At 41.8% G+C, this 21073-nt stretch overlaps 1 protein-coding gene across 1 annotated transcript in view; it reads left to right on the top strand.

The window, feature by feature from the left end:
* LOC126089070 (fibroin heavy chain-like) overlaps nucleotides 1-21073 on the top strand; it is a 123244-nt gene that overhangs the window by 55459 nt on the left and 46712 nt on the right. The window contains exon 3 of the mRNA XM_049906883.1: nucleotides 14048-14090. Coding sequence (XP_049762840.1) covers nucleotides 14048-14090 — 43 coding nt within the window. The remainder of the gene's footprint in view (nucleotides 1-14047; nucleotides 14091-21073) is intronic.

The raw sequence follows: 21073 nt of genomic DNA, 5'->3' as shown, positions 1-21073 counted from the left end.
GAAATAGTAATAATAATAATAATAATAATAATAATAATAATAATAATAATAATAAACCCCGTGGAGGCCCGGGAAAAGAATAGGCCTCCGGTATGTTCTGCCAGTCGTAAAAGGCGACGAAAAGAACAAACCACTAATAGGGCTAACCCCCCTTTTAGTGTGATTACTTGGTTCAGGACAGAACTAAAGAAGCCTCGGACAAGCGCCGTCATGGTCGGGGACGACGCTTGAACCCTATGCCCGCCCACAATGGTAACGACACTGCTAGCCAACTGGAAAATGATTTAAATCCGAATAGAGGTGTTTTGCAGGATATGCTTCCTGCAACCACCCTAGAAGGAAAACAAAGACAGAGGATGAGATGGTCAGATGAAGTTAATCGACACCTCATGTTCTGTTATTACCAAGCAACAAACCTAGGAACCAACACAACTGGATACAGATCACAAGTATACACAACATTTATTACCAGATACCCGGAATTAAAATTTTTAACAGAACAAAGACTAGCTGATCAGATCCGTGTAATAATAAAAAATAACAGGATACCCCAGTCAGAATTAGAAAACATCAAACAACAAGTACAACAAATACTGGAACAAAATAATGTGCAATCAGAAGAAGAAGAAAACACAGTAATGGCCTCAAACATCCCAGAGCAAACAAACAAAGACCAACATGCATCAATTAAACAATCAGAGGAAAACGAAATCTTAAGACAGCCACCAGAACAAGCACAAATAGAACACGAAGAGACACATGTGTTTGACATAGAAGAGAAATTTCAGCTGACATATATAGAATACAAAGACACAAATACAGACATTAGACCATTTCTGCATAGACCACCAAATAACCCACAAGTCGAAACAACAATAAAAACTATCAACACAATCATACACAACAAAATAAATGAAAACACAACTATGGAAGAGTTACAACTACTGGTTTATATAGGAGCACTCACTACACTAAATATACACACTAGGCAGAGATCAGAACAAACCAACACACAGAAGAAACCCACAAAACCAGCATGGCAACACAGGCTACAGATCAGAATAGAAAAACTGAGAAAAGACATCGGACAGCTAACACAATTTATAAGAAATGAAATATCAGACAAAAAACGAAAAAGGTTAGGTAAAATCTCACAACAAGAAGCAATAGAGCAATTAGATGAAAAAAAGCAGAAATTGCAAGCATTGGCCAAGTGACTTAGAAGATACAAAAAAAGTGAAAATAGAAGGAAACAAAACCAAACATTCAACACAAACCAAAAGAGATTTTACCAAACAATGGATAACACACACATTAAAATAGACAATCCACCAAACATAACAGACATGGAACACTTCTGGAGCAGCATATGGTCAAACCCGGTACAACATAACAGGCATGCACGGTGGATACAAGCAGAAACAGACACATACAAGATGATACCACAAATGCCTGAAGTGATAATTTTGCAACATGAAGTCACCCGAGCAATTAATTCTACACACAATTGGAAAGCCCCTGGAAATGATAAAATAGCAAATTACTGGCTAAAGAAGTTCACCTCAACACATTCACATCTAACTAAATTATTTAACATGGTTATAATAGAAGGAAACATTCCACGAAGGAAAAATATACTTAAAAACAAAGATGATGTGACTTACCAAATGAAGGTGCTGGCAGGTCGACAGACACACAAACGAACACAAACATACACACAAAATTCAAGCTTTCGCAACAAACTGTTGCCTCATCAGGAAAGAGGGAAGGAGAGGGAAAGACGAAAGGATGTGGGTTTTAAGGGAGAGGGTAAGGAGTCATTCCAGTCCCGGGAGCGGAAAGACTTACCTTAGGGGGAAAAAAGGACGGGTATACACTCGCGCACACACACATATCCATCCACACATATACAGACACAAGCAGACATATTTAGAGACAAAGAGTTTGGGCAGAGATGTCAGTCGAGGCAGAAGTGCGGAGGCAAAGATGTTGTTGAATGACAGGTGAGGTATGAGTGGCGGCAACTTGAAATTAGCGGAGATTGAGGCCTGGTGGATAACGGGAAGAGAGGATATATTGAAGAGCAAGTTCCCATCTCCGGAGTTCGGATAGGTTGGTGTTAGTAGGAAGTGTCCAGATAACCCGGACGGTGTAACACTGCGCCAAGATGTGCTGGTCGTGCACCAAGGCATGTTTAGCCACAGGGTGATCCTCATTACCAACAAACACTGTCTGCCTGTGTCCATTCATGCGAATGGACAGTTTGTTGCTGGTCATTCCCACATAGAATGCATCACAGTGTAGGCAGGTCAGTTGGTAGATCACGTGGGTGCTTTCACATGTGGCTCTGCCTTTGATTGTGTACACCTTCCGGGTTACAGGACTGGAGTAGGTGGTGGTGGGAGGGTGCATGGGACAGGTTTTACACCGGGGGCGGTTACAAGGGTAGGAGCCAGAGGGTAGGGAAGGTGGTTTGGGGATTTCATAGGGATGAACTAAGAGGTTACGAAGGTTAGGTGGACGGCGGAAAGACACTCTTGGTGGAGTGGGGAGGATTTCATGAAGGATGGATCTCATTTCAGGGCAGGATTTGAGGAAGTCGTATCCCTGCTGGAGAGCCACATTCAGAATCTGATCCAGTCCCGGAAAGTATCCTGTCACAAGTGGGGCACTTTTGTGATTCTTCTGTGGGAGGTTCTGGGTTTGAGAGGATGAGGAAGTGGCTCTGGTTATTTGCTTCTGTACCAGGTCGGGAGGGTAGTTGCAGGATGCGAAAGCTGTTGTCAGGTTGTTGGTGTAATGCTTCAGGGATTCCGGACTGGAGCAGATTCGTTTGCCACGAAGACCTAGGCTGTAGGGAAGGGACCGTTTGATGTGGAATGGGTGGCAGCTGTCGTAATGGAGGTACTGTTGCTTGTTGGTGGGTTTGATGTGGACGGATGTGTGAAGCTGGCCATTGGACAGGTGAAGGTCAACATCAAGGAAAGTGGCATGGGATTTGGAGTAGGACCAGGTGAATCTGATGGAACCTAACCTTCGTAACCTCTTAGTTCATCCCTATGAAATCCCCAAACCACCTTCCCTACCCTCTGGCTCCTACCCTTGTAACCGCCCCCCGGTGTAAAACCTGTCCCATGCACCCTCCCACCACCACCTACTCCAGTCCTGTAACCCGGAAGGTGTACACAATCAAAGGCAGAGCCACATGTGAAAGCACCCACGTGATCTACCAACTGACCTGCCTACACTGTGATGCATTCTATGTGGGAATGACCAGCAACAAACTGTCCATTCGCATGAATGGACACAGGCAGACAGTGTTTGTTGGTAATGAGGATCACCCTGTGGCTAAACATGCCTTGGTGCACGACCAGCACATCTTGGCGCAGTGTTACACCGTCCGGGTTATCTGGACACTTCCTACTAACACCAACCTATCCGAACTCCGGAGATGGGAACTTGCTCTTCAATATATCCTCTCTTCCCGTTATCCACCAGGCCTCAATCTCCGCTAATTTCAAATTGCCGCCACTCATACCTCACCTGTCATTCAACAACATCTTTGCCTCCGCACTTCTGCCTCGACTGACATCTCTGCCCAAACTCTTTGTCTCTAAATATGTCTGCTTGTGTCTGTATATGTGTGGATGGATATGTGTGTGTGCGCGAGTGTATACCCGTCCTTTTTTCCCCCTAAGGTAAGTCTTTCCGCTCCCGGGACTGGAATGACTCCTTACCCTCTCCCTTAAAACCCACATCCTTTCGTCTTTCCCTCTCCTTCCCTCTTTCCTGATGAGGCAACAGTTTGTTGCGAAAGCTTGAATTTTGTGTGTATGTTTGTGTTCGTTTGTGTGTCTGTCGACCTGCCAGCACCTTCATTTGGTAAGTCACATCATCTTTGTTTTTAAGTAAATTATTTAACAGTTACATTGCAGACCCGTACACATTCCCTGATACACTTGCACATGGAATAACCTATCTGAAACCTAAAGATCAAGCAGACACAGCAAACCCAGCTAAATATCGCCCCATAACATGCCTACCAACAATATACAAAATATTAACTTCAGTCATCACACAGAAATTAATGACACATACAACCCAGAACAAAATTATAAATGAAGAACAAAAAGGCTGCTGCAAAGGAGCACGAGGATGTAAACAGCAACTGATAATAGATACAGAAGTGACGTATCAAGCGAAAACTAAACAAAGGTCCCTACACTACGCATACATTGATTACCAAAAAGCCTTTGATAGTGTACCCCACTCATGGTTACTACAGATATTGGAAATATACAAAGTAGATCCTAAATTGATACAGTTTCTAAACACAGTAATGAAAAACTGGAAAACCACACTTAATATCCAAACAAATTCAGATAACATCACATCACAGCCAATACAGATTAAGCATGGAATATACCAAGGAGACTCATTAAGTCCTTTCTGGTTCTGTCTTGCTCTGAACCCACTATCCAACATGCTAAATAATACAAATTATGGATACAATATTACTGGAACATACCCACACAAAATCACACATTTGCTATACATGGATGATCTAAAACTACTGGCAGCAACAAATCAACAACTCAACCAATTACTAAAGATAACAGAAGTATACAGCAATGATATAAATATGGCTTTTGGAACAGACAAATGTAAGAAAAACAGCATAGTCAAGGGCAAACACACTAAACAAGAAGATTACATATTGGATAACCACAGCGACTGCATAGAAGCGATGGAAAAAACAGATGCCTATAAATACCTAGGATACAGACAAACAATAGGAATAGATAATACAAATGTTAAAGAAGAACTAAAAGAAAAATATAGACAAAGACTAACAAAAATACTGAAAACAGAATTGACAGCAAGAAACAAGACAAAAGCTATAAATACTTATGCTATACCAGTATTGACCTACTCATTTGGAGTAGTGAAATGGAGTGACACAGACCTAGAAGCACTCAATACACTTACACGATCACAATGCCACAAATATAGAATACATCACATACATTCAGCAACAGAAAGATTCACATTAAGCAGAAAGGAAGGTGGAAGGGGATTTATAGATATAAAAAACCTACATTATGGACAGGTAGACAATTTAAGAAAATTCTTTCTAGAACGAGCAGAAACTAGCAAAATACACAAAGCAATCACTCATATAAATACATCAGCTAAACCATTGCAATTTCATAACCACTTCTACAACCCTTTAGATCACATAACATCAACAGATACAAAGAAAGTAAACTGGAAAAAGAAAACACTACACGGCAAGCACCCGTATCATCTAACACAGCCACACATAGATCAAGACGCATCCAACACATGGCTAAGAAACGGCAATATATACAGTGAGATGGAAGGATTCATGATCGCAATACAGGATCAAACAATAAACACCAGATATTACAGCAAGCATATTATTAAAGATCCCAATACCACAACAGATAAATGCAGACTTTGCAAACAACAAATAGAAACAGTAGATCACATCACAAGCGGATGTACAATACTAGCAAATACTGAATACCCCAGAAGACATGACAATGTAGCAAAAATAATACATCAACAACTTGCCATAAAACATAAACTAATAAAACAACACGTTCCCACATACAAGTACACACCACAAAATGTACTGGAGAATGATGAATACAAATTATACTGGAACAGAACCATTATAACAGATAAAACAACACCACATAACAAACCTGACATCATACTCACCAATAAAAAGAAGAAATTAACACAACTAATTGAAATATCCATACCCAACACAACAATTATACAGAAGAAAACAGGAGAAAAAATTGAAAAATACATCCAACTGGCTGAGGAAGACAAGGACATGTGGCATCAGGATAAAGTTGACATTATACCAATTATACTATCAACTACAGGAGTCATACCTCACAATATCCAACAGTACATCAATGCAATACAGCTACATCCAAACATATATATATACAACTACAAAAATCTGTAATTATTGATACATGTTCAATTACCCGAAAGTTCCTAAATGCAATATAACATACCATACAGTTACAAGGAAGTCACGCTTGACCGAGGTCCGCGTCACGTTTCATTTTTAACCAGACTTAAGTCTGAGAAAGAAAAGTCAATAATAATAATAATAAATTATTATTATTATAGTAGTAGTAGTAGTATTAATATCAACAACAACAACAACAATAAACAGAAACAGGAAGAATATGGAAAATTATAAAAACAATCAGCAGAATGATAATGTGGGACCCGCAATAACAATCTTAAGATATCCAAAACCACATCAATCACAGAAAAAGAAGCAGCTTAATAACAGATTTCATCTTGCATATGCAAACAAGAATTGTGCTCCACAGTGGCAATACCAGCCATTTAACTACCCTGCAGACCCTAGTTAGGTGAATAATAGTAATGTTGATAATGATAATCTGAGCAGAAATGTTACTGCAGACATTAACCAACCGTATGTACCATATTCCGAAAACTTCATTTGACTCTGCTGACAACAAACTATAACCAGGAAAATAAGCAGTTTTTCCACGAGATAATGTAATCAGATAGATAGACAATCTATTCGCTAAGCAGCAGCATGAGAACACACATATAAAGAAAGCTTGTACTTATGCAAGGTTTTGGTTCCAAGGGCTCCTCCTAGCAGATGGGTTAAAGGGGAAAGGAGAAGGGAAAGGAACTGGAGAGGTTTAGAAAAAGGAGTAGAGTTAAGAAAACTCAGTAAGAAGCCAGGGTCAGGGGAGAATTAGTGGATGGGATGAGAGGCAAATACTGATTGTTAGGGACTGTACTGGACAAGATCTGAAAACCTGAGAGCTGTTGAATTCTGAGAAACTGGTGAATCCAAATAACATGTGTAGTGAAGCAGCCACCATGATCATGAATGTCATGTTGCAGAGCATACTCTGTGGCAGGATATTGTGTGTTGCGAGTATACACCCTCTGTCTATACCCATTCATCTTAACTGCCACTTGATGATATTCTTGACAATGTAGGAAACCAAACAGTGTTTACACAGCAACCAATATATGACATTGTTTCATAGGTGTTTCCCTTTGGTATTATATGTTTTGCCAGTTACAGGGCTAGTATGGGTAGTGGTAGGAGGATGCATAGTGAAAGTCTTGCAGCATGGATGGCCACAGAGGTAGGAGCCATAGGGCAAGGAGATGAGTCCAGAATGACCATGGCATCCCACAAGGGTATTTCAGAGCTTGGGAGGGCAACCAGAAACTATTCTAGATGCAGTGGGAAAAATCTCAGATAGAATGGATCTCATTTCGGGGTGTGATTTTAGGAAGTCATGGTCTTGTCAGAGTAGCTGATAAATACATTCAAGGCCAGGATAATACTATGTGACAAGTTATGTGACCTTCAGCTATTTTTTGGAAGGATCAATAGTACCATAATTGGATGTGATGGCCTTGGAAATCTTCATTTGAACCAGGCTGGTGGAATACTTATGTCCAGTCAAGGCTGAGATGTGAGCATGGTGGAGTACTGCTGTAAAGAGTCTGCATCTGAACAAATATATTTGCCTTTAATTCCAAGGCTGTATGGAAAGGAACATTTAACATGGGAAGGATAGCAACTGTCAAAGTGTAATGTCTGTCATTTGTTAGTACATTAATGTGGATAGAAGTGTGTAGCTGGACTTTGTTGAGGATGAAATGAATATCAAGTAAAGTAGCATGGTACTGAGAATAGGACAATTTGAAATGTAATTGGGAGACAGCATTTAGAGATTCTAGGAAGTTTAGCAGTTCAGTCTCACCACAATTCCAGTAGCAAACATGTCATCAATGTATGTAAACTAAACCACGGTCTGAAGACTTATGGATTCCAGGAAATCCCCCTCCAAACAATACATGAAGGGGTTGGCATAGAAAGGAGACATTCTTTTTTGCATCATATACCACTTTTCTTGTGAGAAATTCTCATCCACTCATTACCTCTTGTTAACAATTATCTGTTCTTGCAAGTTTTGTACGAATTTTTCCAATTTTTAGAAATTTTTTCCTTGTTCTTCCATTTTTCAATCTTTTTCCACCCTCTGCTTCTCTTTCCTTGCCAATCTCATTATTTATAACACTCCCTATAGCCTACCTTGCCATGGTGAATCCCCTCATACACTCCTGGAAATGGAAAAAAGAACACATTGACACTGGTGTGTCAGACCCACCATACTTGCTCCAGACACTGCAAGAGGGCTGTACAAGCAATGATCACACGCACAGCACAGCGGACAAACCAGGAACTGCGGTGTTGGCCGTCGAATGGCGCTAGCTGCACAGCGTTTGTGCACCGCCGCCGTCAGTGTCAGCCAGTTTGCCGTGGCATACGGAGCTCCATCGCAGTCTTTAACACTGGTAGCATGCCGCGACACCGTGGACGTGAACCGCATGTGCAGTTGCCGGACTTTGAGCGAGGGCGTATAGTGGGCATGCGGGAGGCCCGGTGGACGTACCGCCGAATTGCTCAACACATGGGGCGTGAGGTCTCCACAGTACATCGATGTTGTCGCCAGCGGTCGGCGGAAGGTGCACGTGCCCGTCGACCTGGGACTGGACCGCAGCGACGCACGGATGCACGCCAAGACCGTAGGATCCTACGCAGTGCCGTAGGGGACCGCACCACCACTTCCCAGCAAATTAGGGACACTGTTGCTCCTGGGGTATCGGCGAGGACCATTCGCAACCGTCTCCATGAAGCTGGGCTACGGTCCCGCACACCGTTAGGCCGTCTTCCGCTCATGCCCCAACATTGTGCAGCCCGCCTCCAGTGGTGTCGCGACAGGCGTGAATGGAGGGACGAATGGAGATGTGTCGTCTTTAGCAATGAGAGTCGCTTCTGCCTTGGTGCCATTGATGGTCGTATGCGTGTTTGGCGCCGTGCAGGTGAGCGCCACAATCAGGACTGCATACGACCGAGGCACACAGGGCCAACACCCGGCATCTTGGTGTGGGGAGCGATCTCCTACACTGGCCGTACACCACTGGTGATCGTCAAGGGGCACTGAATAGTGCACGGTACATCCAAACCGTCATTGAACCCATCGTTCTACCATTCCTAGACTGGCAAGGGAACTTGCTGTTCCAACAGGACAATGCACGTCCGCATGTATCCCGTGCCACCCAACGTGCTCTAGAAGGTGTAAGTCAACTACCCTGGCCAGCAAGATCTCCGGATCTGTCCCCCATTGAGCATGTTTGGGACTGGATGAAGCGTCGTCTCACGCGGTCTGCACGTCCAGCACGAACGCTGGTCCAACTGAGGCGCCAGGTGGAAATGGCATGGCAAGCCGTTCCACAGGACTACATCCAGCATCTCTACGATCGTCTCCATGGGAGAATAGCAGCCTGCATTGCTGCGAAAGGTGGATATACACTGTACTAGTGCCGACATTGTGCATGCTCTGTTGCCTGTGTCTATGTGCCTGTGGTTCTGTCAGTGTGATCATGTGATGTATCTGACCCCAGGAATGTGTCAATAAAGTTTCCCCTTCCTGGGACAATGAATTCACGGTGTTCTTATTTCAATTTCCAGGAGTGTATATTACATCACTTCTTTTCAAAATGCACTATCGAAACTAAGGTCCTAAGGCCTAACATTGAAAGTCCCTGATTCTGGATGTAATCATTCTCTACACCAGCCTCTTCATATAAAGCAACCTCTTGCACTTACCTGGCTTATCTGTTAACTGTGTGCCTCATCTGCCAATTTCCACTCCACCAAATTTCTTTCCTTCTACAAAATCCTGCAGTTATCTGCCATTCATGTTTCCTTCCATGGTGTTATCTGCCAAGCCAACTTCAAACTGCAACAACATGCCAGTGTTCAACTCCAATTGCTATCCCTCCTCCTCCTAAATCACAACAGTTGTGTTCCCCCTCCTGTCCCTCTGCAGCTCGATAAACTGTGACACCATCAACCACTACTCCTCTCCTACAAACTGAGCTTGGCTAACCTCCTTAACATCTCACACACTTCACCATTGCCTCTTAGGCCTACAATAACCCAATTGTGACAACCAGTCGCAACAGTACAGTATTCTGAGTCTCTCATCTAAAGCACCCTCCCCTCCTGAATTACATTTATTATCAAAGTGCCTAACTTTCAGCCCTAAACCTGCATTTAATCATGTTGCTATGGTGAAGAACCTGCTTTCCCTCACACGTAATGTCAATTGGAAATATCACTTTGAAAGCCAATCCTAAAACATTTCCAATAGCAAATCTATCATTGAACACTGCCTTGAACAGTTGAGACAACAGTCCCAAATCAATCCACAACCACTAACTCAAAATCATTCCTCATCAGCCTTACAAGAATTCCTCACATCCAGGATTGCTCCACAACACTTCCTGAGGTCCGTACAACATGACCTTAACCTGTTCTCTGCAGAACTCCATGTTGTGTGTCCTCTAAAAGCTGATAACTCCATCATTATCCTCACAACAAAGGATCTACCACTATGGTACTTGACTGACAGGAGTATGTTACTGAAGGTCTATGCCACATGTCTGGCAACTCTACATACAGTATCTGCCATCTAAGAACCTGTCCCTGTGATTCAAAATAACCTGCAGTTCCTTGTTAAAATCTCAGGCTCCTCACAGGGACCAATATGTCAATCCATATATTTTCTTAGCCCAACCAAACCATGCACACCCACATTTTACCTCCTTCCTTAGATCCACAAAGCCAATCATCCTGGCTATCCTATACCTTCTGGCCTCAAAGCACCCACTGAACATATTTCTGAATTAGTCAATCAGTAGCTGCAACCCATAGTACAAAGGCTTTCATCCTACATTAACGACATCAACAAATCCTAGATCATCTGACATCTGTGCCCATTCCACCTCACACACACACACCTTACTTGTCACCACTAATGCCATCTTTCTCTATACAAACATCCCCCATGTGCATGGTCGGTCTGCTCCTGAACATTTCCTTAGTCAGAGCCTACCCGATTCCAAACCTATGACATGCTTCCTTCTCACCTTAATCAACTTTACACTTACCAGCAACTACTTCATGTCCGAGGAGAAAACAGACAATCAGATTAAGGGTATGGCCATAGGAACCAGGATGTCTACTACTTATGCTAACCTTTCATGGATAGATTGGATGGTGCTTTCCTGCAATCAGTAAACCTCCAACCCCTGGTTTTCTTTATATACATTTATGACATATTTGCCATATGGGCTCATAGTGAGGCTGACCTGTTAAAATTCCTGGAACCTCAGAGTACTGTCTCCCAATTAAATTTCACATGTTCCTATTCCAAATCCTGTACCACTCTCCTTGATGTTGATCTGATCATCACCAATGACCAGATACAGACATCTATCCACACTGAACTACTAACAACAGTACTTTCGTTTTGTCAGTTGCCATCCATTCCATGGCAAATGTTTCCTTCCATACAGCCGTGGCATTCAAGGCAAATATATTTATCAGATGCAGACACTTTGTACACCACCACCACCACCACCACCACCACCACCACCACCACCTCAGCCTTCACTGGATTTAATTACCCCACAAGTCTAGTTAAAAAGCAGATTTCCCAGGCCATCACATCCAATCCTGGTGCTGCTGATCCCTCAAAAAACAGCTTTGTAGCACACCACTTGTCACTCGGTATTATCCTCATCTTGGATTTATTAATCAGCCACTTTGACAAGGCCATGACTTCCTAAAATCATGCCCTGAAATGAGATCCATTCTGTCCGATTTTGCCTCCTGCACCTAGAACAGCTTCTTGTCACCCTCCAAGTCTCTGTAATATCCTTGTCAGACACTATGCTCATTCTGCATCCATTTCTCTACCCTATAGCTCCTATGACTGGGACTGTCCTTGCTTCAAGACTTGCCCTATGCACCCTCCAGCCACCAACTATACTAGCCTTGTAACTGGCAAAACATTTACTATCAAATGGATAGCTACCTGTGAAACAAATCATCATATACCAGTTGTTGTGTACATACTGGCCTTTTATGACGGCATGACCAGCATCAATTTGTCAGTTATGATGAAAGGGCATAGGCAGAGGTTGTATATCAGCCACACACAATACTGTGATGCATAGCATGCTCTACAACATCTGTTGTGATGTCAGTACACGTTTCACCACATTTGCCATTTGGATTCTTCCCCCAGACACCAGTTTGTCAGCAGACTGTGGTGGGAACTAACATTATGTCCTCAATTCTTGCCACCCACCTGACTTTAATCTACTACAGCATCCCCTCTGTTATATACAATGCACTCAGCTTTTTACTCTTATTAACTCATGCATGAGGTTTCAGCAGTAAGCTCTTTCTTGCATAAGACACTATTTTCCACCTCAAAGCTCTCAGGTTTTCAAATCTCATCTGGTTCAGTCCCAAACAACCAGTATTTCCTTCTCATCCTGTCTGGTATGTCTCCCCTAACCCAGGGCTCTAAGTGACTTTTCTGAACTCTACCCCTTTTCCTAAACTTCTCCAGTTACTTTCCCTTCATCGCTCTCCCTTCTCTTTCAACCCTTCTACCAGAAGGACCCACTATCTTCAAACATTTGCATAAGTAAAACCTTTTTTTCTATGCGAGTTCTCCTGTCACTGCTTGGTGAGTAGATCTTTATCTACCCAATGGCAACATATACTATCAGACTATCGAAAACTCTGTTGCAGGCTGCTATACAAGCTGTGGTGGGAGTCATACCTGCTAAGGTGACAAGAGGCATGGGTGATGCAGCAAGTGTTATTTCCTAAGGCATCTTTGGAAAATTTTGTCTGATGATTAACCAGCCCAATTTGTTGTAGGATCATAGTAGCTATAGGCACAGCACAAAATTTCAGATAATTAAATGGGAGATCTGTGTTCTGCTGGTGCTAAGGAATGTAGAAATGATAGGCATGTCGCTCAGAGTAAATGCATTATTCATGGACTGCCTAATAGATATTCATTTCTTGTGTGAAAAGAAGGTTATAGTAGATGCCTAAATGGGGAAATGATATATTATGTTAATAAATGTAAAGCACAATCTCATCTCATCGAGGCTATGGAAAAAATTTCCAGGTGATCAAATCAGAGTTCACTGACACAGAATATAAAAAATCATGACACCAGCATTCCAAAATACTGACTCAACTGAAAACTGAACTGCATATTAAATTGAAGTTTAGAGAATCTCAGTATTTAACGAAAATTCAGAGAAAATGTTTAGTTAATATTTCAGGGAAATGAGCTCAGGTATCTGATGAAAAAGTAGTGTCATCAGTACCATGTGAACCATTCTATCTACCTTTCTGCCCATTCCTTGTTTGAAATGGACAGCTGTAGCAAAAGACGTACAGATAACACAGCTCTACAAAATAAAATTTTTTTTTCGTTGCCAGGGAAGTTTGAACGAAAATGGGATATTGTTATGATACTCATTCCGAGTATATTTGTGCGTTTTCCAAATTGGCTCTGGTTTTTGAGATATAGGTTATTTGTGGAAATGAGAGTTTCATGTGGATAATATCGACTGCAGGGTCCATATATGGTGTAATGTATTTGCTACCTGATTTTTAATTAGTGATATTGTACTATCTTTATTAAACAATTGTGCTCAGGGAGTGCATCTGTGTGGTTGAGGATTACATTATGCAAACATCACACTGTCAGCACGTGTTCAGTCCCGTTGTGCGGTGCGTGTGTTGAAGATATTGAGGGTTGTGCAGATTTGAATTCGGCGGTACTCGACATTCATTTGTTGGCCGAGGTAATCCCCGCAACAGCCAATAGGTAGCGTTCAGTGTAAACAAGAAAAATGGTGATGGTCGAAAGTCACACACATGTGCAGTGCAGCTTCAAGGAGATAGAACCTTTTCATCGTGACGTAGCAAATAAGAGGTGAGTATTCATTTCACACAAAACAATTAATGATGTTTGTTGGATGTGATTGACATGCAAATACAAGAAAGTTCTGCATAATATGTAGTATTTGTGCAATTTTGTTTTAGGAAAACATGAGTTCTTCACGCCGTCTTTGCGTGAACCATCCAGGTGAGTTCTGCTACATTTGTGGTGAATACGTTATTCAAAAGAACAGGAAGAATATCACCCCTTTTGTGAAGGAAGCGTATCTGGCATATTTCGGAATTAAACTTGGAGATCAAGACAAGGTGTGGGCACCCCATAAAGTTTGTAAATGCTGTGTGGAGTGCTTACGGCAGTGGACAAAACGAAAAAGGAAAAGCTTAAACTTCGGAGTGCCTATGGTATGGCGAGAGCAGAAGAACCATACAGATGATTGCTATTTTTGCATTGTTAATGTGAAAGGTTTTAATAGGTTCAAAAAATGAAAGTGGGAATATCCCGATTTGGAGTCAGCAAGAAGACCGGTGGTGCACAGCAACGAAGTTCCTGTACCAACCTTCACAACATTACCCACGCCTGGAACAGTTTTGTCGCTGTTGTAAAATGTTTTTTGGGCAATCATAAAGCTCACAATTACAAGGAACTGGTCAAAAACATGCTCACTAACTTTCAAAACTTAGGAGCTAACATGAGCATAAAATTGCACTTCCTTCACAGCCCCTTGGATCGATTTCCTCATAATCTAGGTGATTTCAGTGAGGAACAAGGAGAGCAGTTCCATCAAGATATGAAAGGAATAGAGGAAAGATATAAAGGAAGATGGGACAGGCATATGATGGCAGATTATTGCTGGAATCTGCAACGTGACTGTTCTGAAGAGACCTATAAAAGGAAAGCATGCAGGAAGAGGTTCGTCATGGACGGAAAATGATATACTTATAGAGAAACTTTTCAATTATGTTTAATACGTGGACAAACGCCCATCAGGTTTTCATAGAAGCTATTTATATAGATTATTTTCTCTTTTCATTGTAGTTTGTAGCGCTCAAGTTCAGTATTAGCAATTTTTTCTAATTTTTTGAATAAATCATGCATTATCTCAAAAACTAGAGCCAAACTGCATAAATGGCTGCTATATTCGTCCTCAGCACCACTAACTCATCCTAAAGCCACTGAAATATCCTTGGCAAGAAAATGAGTGTTGACCAGTGTAATAATAGACTGGAAGTGATCAAACAGTCAATTTTCTAACCTCTTGTTATCTGCAGCTAGGGCTGGGAAAAGTATTAAGCTGGTATTGCCCACAAGGGAAATTAATAAAATAATCATCCTGTGAGAATCTGACCAGAAAATTTTCATCAACATCAAAGGGATCACATACTTCATTTCCATTATTTTAAGTGTCATACTGACAGAAACTTCTAGACAGAGCCTCTCTAAAGTAACCTGCTTTTATTTTTACAGGTCATAGCGACCGGTTTAGAATGACGTCATTTACTCTCAATGTGAGTGGTGCTGTGATTACAGCAGCATAAGACTATGTATTAGGCCTGTAATTCATAAAAGAATTACTTTATATGTGGAAGATTTGTTGACTGCCATTCGGTAGTGAAAGAATAAATTTCTTGGGGCACATTATTATGCCTCAAGGTATCCTAACTGCAACAAAAATACAAACAGTTAATTACTTTCCAGTATCTCAGCCAACTTCTAGTGTAATTTCATCCCAGGCCAATTAATAAATGCAGAACCATTACTAAACTTACTACACAAACAGATATCATAAATTTTGTCAGAAGCGTGCCAATCTGCTTTCATCAAGATCAAAGATGTGCTAGCTAATTCACAATTGTTGTACAAACTGGATATTTATCAGGATTTTTGTTTGACAACTGGTGCTTCATTCACCAGGTTGGGAGATTCTCTCTTCAAAATCATACATATTTACAATAGATGATCTGTCTGTACAATACCATTTGCTAATGAGCCTACACAGCCACTGAATTAGAAGTTCTCACAATTATGTTCATTTTTAGGAAATTCCATCATTGTTTTGTTGGTAATCACACCAAATCATATTGTGACCACCAACTGTTAAGCTTTCTTCTTCATTGCACTGGCGATCTTGGAGTGGCCAAATGTGCAGGCAAAAATCAAGGTCTACTGCTATTTTCCTTTCCTCCAAAGGAGAGTATAATGGATTATCCATAAATGCCTAGTCTGTCAAAACGTTAAACCTTTGAACCATGGCTTCAAATATGAGCTACACCTAATCATTGCCAAGAAACCCCTACAAACCCTTGCCATTGACTTTAAATGGGCCCCTTCCCTGGGGCTGTGCAGGTGTTAAACACATTTTTGCAATATGAGAGCTATTTTCAAAATAGGTCAACTTACATATCTTGGAAAGTGCCACTAGTACAGTGACAACATTACAAATTATTAAATAATACACTCCACATGTTGGCAATGCAGAAGCAATCATTTCTGATAATGCACAACTTTACTAGTGTAAAATGGAAGCAGTTCTTGCATGTCTATGATACTGAGCAGATCCAAAAATCAAGGTACAATCCTGAAATTAAATCCAGAGAAAGAGAGTTTGAGAGCTGGACAGATTAATGAGAACTTCTGCTTCAAACAAATTTTGTGGCCAAATTACTTTGCATGACTTTAAGGATGTTTTAATAATCTACTTCATACCTGTATAGTATGTTCTCCTACTCTTGTCTCATTCTCTTCAACTTCTTCTCAATATATGAGGCAGAATCCTCACCTGCACAAAGAACATTATGTATAAGAACAGATGTATGAAGAATAGTTAAAATGTGAACAGAAACAGAGGAAAATGTTTCTGAAAGACATTTATTTTAGTACTATGAATATTATATATAACAATACAAGTGAAGGAAAGTTGCTACTCACCATCTGGCGGAGATGCTGAGTCATGATAGGCACAATAAAAAGATTCACACAATCAAAGCTTTCGGACAAAAACGCCTTTGTCAGCAGCACACGCACACACAAAAACACACACGTACGCACGCACACACAAAAACACAAAAACACACACAAAAAACACACACACACACCTGCGCGCGCACACACATGCGCAGACGCGCATAAACGCAACTTGCACATATATCTGCAGTCTCAGAGAGCTGAAACCAAACTGCGAACAGCAGCACCAGTGCATGATGGGAGTGGCATCTGGGTGGGGGCAATGAGGAGGCTGTGGCGGGAAGTCACTGTCCTCACCCATCCAGCTTCCTCCCTGTTCCCATCCCAGCACTACACTACACTACACAGCCGTCATTTCACCGCCACACCCAGCCTTTTAATATGTTTTCATTTCTTTTGTTCCTCTCCTTTCTGCTACTTATCCCCTCCCCTCTCTGCACCTTCTCTCCTACCCTCCATCTAAACTGCAACACTTCACTGTCTGCCACTCTCACCATACTATCTATCCCTTCCCCTACCCGCCAAAGCCTCCTCCTTGCCCCCACCCAGTTGCCACTCCCATCATGCACTGGCGCTGCTGTTCGCAGTGTGGTTCCAGTTCTCTGAGACTGCAGATGTGTGTGCAAGTTGCGTTTGTGTGTGTGTGTGTGTGTGTGTGTGTGTGTGTGTGTGTGTGTGTGAGAGAGAGAGAGAGAGAGAGAGAGAGAGAGAGAGAGAGAGAGAGAGAGAGAGAGAGAGAGAGAGAGATTAACAGAAACAGACAAAAATCTTGCTGAAAGACATTTATTGGCACAAATGACTTTTTATTGGGAAGTTCAGTTAGCAGAGCACATGCACATGAAAGGCAAAGGTCCCCAGTGCAAGTCTGAGTCCTCCACAGAGTTTTAATCTGTCACCAATTTTCATATCGGAGAACACTCCACTGAAGAGTGAAATATTTACTATGAGGACATTTACTACAGCTTCAAAAGCCACAGGTATTTAACACTTACCCCAAGTCAACAAAAATTTGAATCTGAGGAATAATGTTTGTTGAAACTGTAACGTAACTCTGAATATCTCTCATTAAGTTGTTTATGATCAACAAAGAGATGTAAATGAGTGTAATGTTACTACCTAGCCAGTGTTTCATACAGCGGAGCAGCGGGCGACCACTTCTGCTCGTTTTAATGCCAGCTTCTCTTAGTGTTTCTGGGTCCAAGATGCTGCTGGTATTTGCTACAACACAAAAACACATGCTGTGTAATGGTACTTTTTAGCAGTGTACTGTTTCTTAGTTATGATTTTATTTGTGATAAAAATAAAACATGTACATAATTTCATTTCTTTAACAAATAATTCTGAAAAATAAAAGTAGAGCACCTGTAATACAGCTGATGGGTTAAAAATCAAATGTGTGTCTGAAATGTGATTCAAATGTATTCATAGTTTAAATAATCAAATCTTACAATTACACTGGAGATGAATATGTTGTGTGACACAATATGCCGCTGTTGATGGTTTCAATTTTATAAAGTTCTTGTCTTAATAATTACTAGGACATTCTGTTCTAGTGTGTGCTTGTGTGTGGTCAATGAGGGGTAAATAAGGGGAAAAGGAAAATGCATGGGTGGAATGGGGGGAGGGAGCCTTGTGAAAATGCAAAGACCACTGTCAGACTTTAGTCACAACAGACATGCCTATAGAAATTATCAATGTCATCTCTCCTTAGTCGCTCAAGAGGAGACCAAAAGCACCAGCTTCAAATACTTCCTGATTCAGCAGCTCACAATGAAATAATACAGAAGAGAAAAAAAAGAAAAAAAACCTGAGTAGTCCACTATGCCTCACTAATGAACTTATTGGTGTGCAAATTGTGTAAAACGTGCCTTGCAGGGAGAGTATCTTGTGGATATACAGAAAATGGCCAGCAGTCATCAGGAAAAAGATAGAACAAAATAGCAAAGGGGAAGTCCATAATCATAACACAGGACTAGAAAAGAATTTGCCAGACATCAGACAAATACGGTAAAGTGGAAGGTGGGAGGTGGGGGGTGTCTGAAGGATGTCACTCAGTGGGAATCTCATGGAAGTGGAGGAAACCAAGAAGGGATTTAGGTGACACATCTCATGATGTAGAGAAAGTTTTTTACAATTGTGGTTCTTAGATGTTGTACACATTCCAATCCCCCACTACATGCACCAGACACTCATTTAAATCTGAAGTTTAGTGGTCACTGTGCATCCACAAAAAGCTGAACATCGGTTGTAAGTCAGCTGGAGTGAGATATGAGCTACCAGATCCATTTGAAGGACAGAAATAGGCATTGGGTCTGCCTGGTGAATTGAGAAGATTAGCAAAGAAAAGTTATTTTTTGTATCCAGACATTAATAGACAGGATGAGCCTATCTTCAGATAGTATCTGACTTGGTTATGGAGTTCTTATCTTGAATAAATTTGTTTGATGCATAGTTCACTCCTCAATATTTTCCATATAAAATTATGTTCTTTCATGGGCCATTTGATTCTATTCTTGCGTATAGTATAAAATGTATTATGATATGGGGTTCTAGGAGATACAGGAAGTACACAGTACATAATAAAGCTGGGATTCCAGAGCTAGTTATGTAGAATTGGGAATGCAAATTTGGCAAATGAGATAAAGGTCTAATGCAAAGGCTTGGCAAATGTTTTGTCTGGAGTGTGGCACTATATAGGACAGAAACATGGACACTGTGACGAGAGAATGAAAAAACGTTAGAAGCATTTGAGATGCGGATGTGGATGAGAATGGAGAGAATAAGCTGGATGGAAAGAGTCAGTAATGAAGAAGTACTGGAAAGGGTTGGCGAGAGAACATGTCTGCTGAAGGTTTTAAGAGAAAGGAAATAGAACTGGTTGGGACATTCAATGAGAAGGGAGTGCTTGCTAATTGATGATTTGGACGGATTGGTGTTGTCATAACAGCCGTCTGTGTCATGTCTGCTGTGCAGTGAGCTACATTAATTTAAGTATTAACTGTAATTTTCTTACTTGTCACTTCTTCTGTGTGTTTTTGCTTTTACGAAGCTTTAATTGACGAGTGCTACTAATAGTGTCCCAACGATTTCGTGTTTGTTTTGAATACAGTCAGAGAGAGTCCCTTTAGTCAGCCACAGTGCCAGTAGTGCTAGTCCTTGTTTTGAATACAGTCCAGAGACAGGTAGTGCTATTTTCATTGTTTTCTACAAGAAGTGTATAGTAACAACAGTTTAGTCAAATATCAGCCACCTTTAGTGAATTAGCAGTCTAGTTAAAAGTTGATAAACTCTCTACAGTAAATTGATTTCTTATGATGGATAGGATGTGCGACTGCTGTGTATGGACGCAGGAGGAGCTGGCCACTGTTCGCAAACAGCTGAATGTGTTGATAGCAATGGTCAGCCATCTTCAGGCTGCTGCCTCTGAGTGTAGCAGCAGTGGGGAGTCTGGTGCATTGCATGGTACACCACAGGTGTTACATGCTTCACCCATTGTCACTGCTGTCAAGACATCTTCACAGGTACCAGGCACGGTTGGGCCATCCTCTCCCCAAGGGGAGTGGCAGGTTCAGCGGTGTTCATGGCGCATGAGGCGGAGGGTCAATGTGGAGGCTGGCCGTGTGGCATCACCCGCTCTGCCTGTGAGTGGACATGTGGCCGCTCCTTCAGCAAGGTCTGAGCAGGCACACGGGGGGAGGGGTTTATTAGTGATTGGGAGCTCCAACGTTAGGCAGGTGATGGAGCCCCTTAGGGAAATAGCGGAAAGGTCAGGGAAGAAGGCCAGTGTTCACTGTCTGCTTGCCGGGGGGGCCTCATCTGAGATGTGGAGGAGGCTCTGCTGGCGGTGATAGAGAGCAGTGGGTGCACCTGACTGCAAATTGTTGCTCATGTTGGCACCAATGACTCCTGCCGTCTGGGTTCAGAGGTCATCCTCAGTTCATACAGGCAGTTGGCGGAGATCGTGAAGGTGGAAAGCCTCGCTCACGGGGTGGAATCTGAGCTAAGTATTTGTAGTGTCGGTCCCAGAACTGATCGCGGTCCTCTGGTTTGGAGCTGAGTGCAAGGCTAAAACCAAAGATTCAGATGATTCTGCAGAGATCTGGGGTGCAAATTTCTCGACGTCCGATATCGGGTGGAGAATAGGTCAGGCATGCACTACACTCATGAAGTGGCCACACGGGTAGCGGACTACAGGTGGAGTGCACATC

Source organism: Schistocerca cancellata, chromosome 1 (assembly GCF_023864275.1).
Source record: "Schistocerca cancellata isolate TAMUIC-IGC-003103 chromosome 1, iqSchCanc2.1, whole genome shotgun sequence".
In the NCBI taxonomy this organism is placed as follows: domain Eukaryota; kingdom Metazoa; phylum Arthropoda; class Insecta; order Orthoptera; family Acrididae; genus Schistocerca; species Schistocerca cancellata.
The sequence above is the reverse complement of the archived record's forward strand: the minus strand, read 5'-3'. Positions and strand labels throughout refer to the sequence as shown.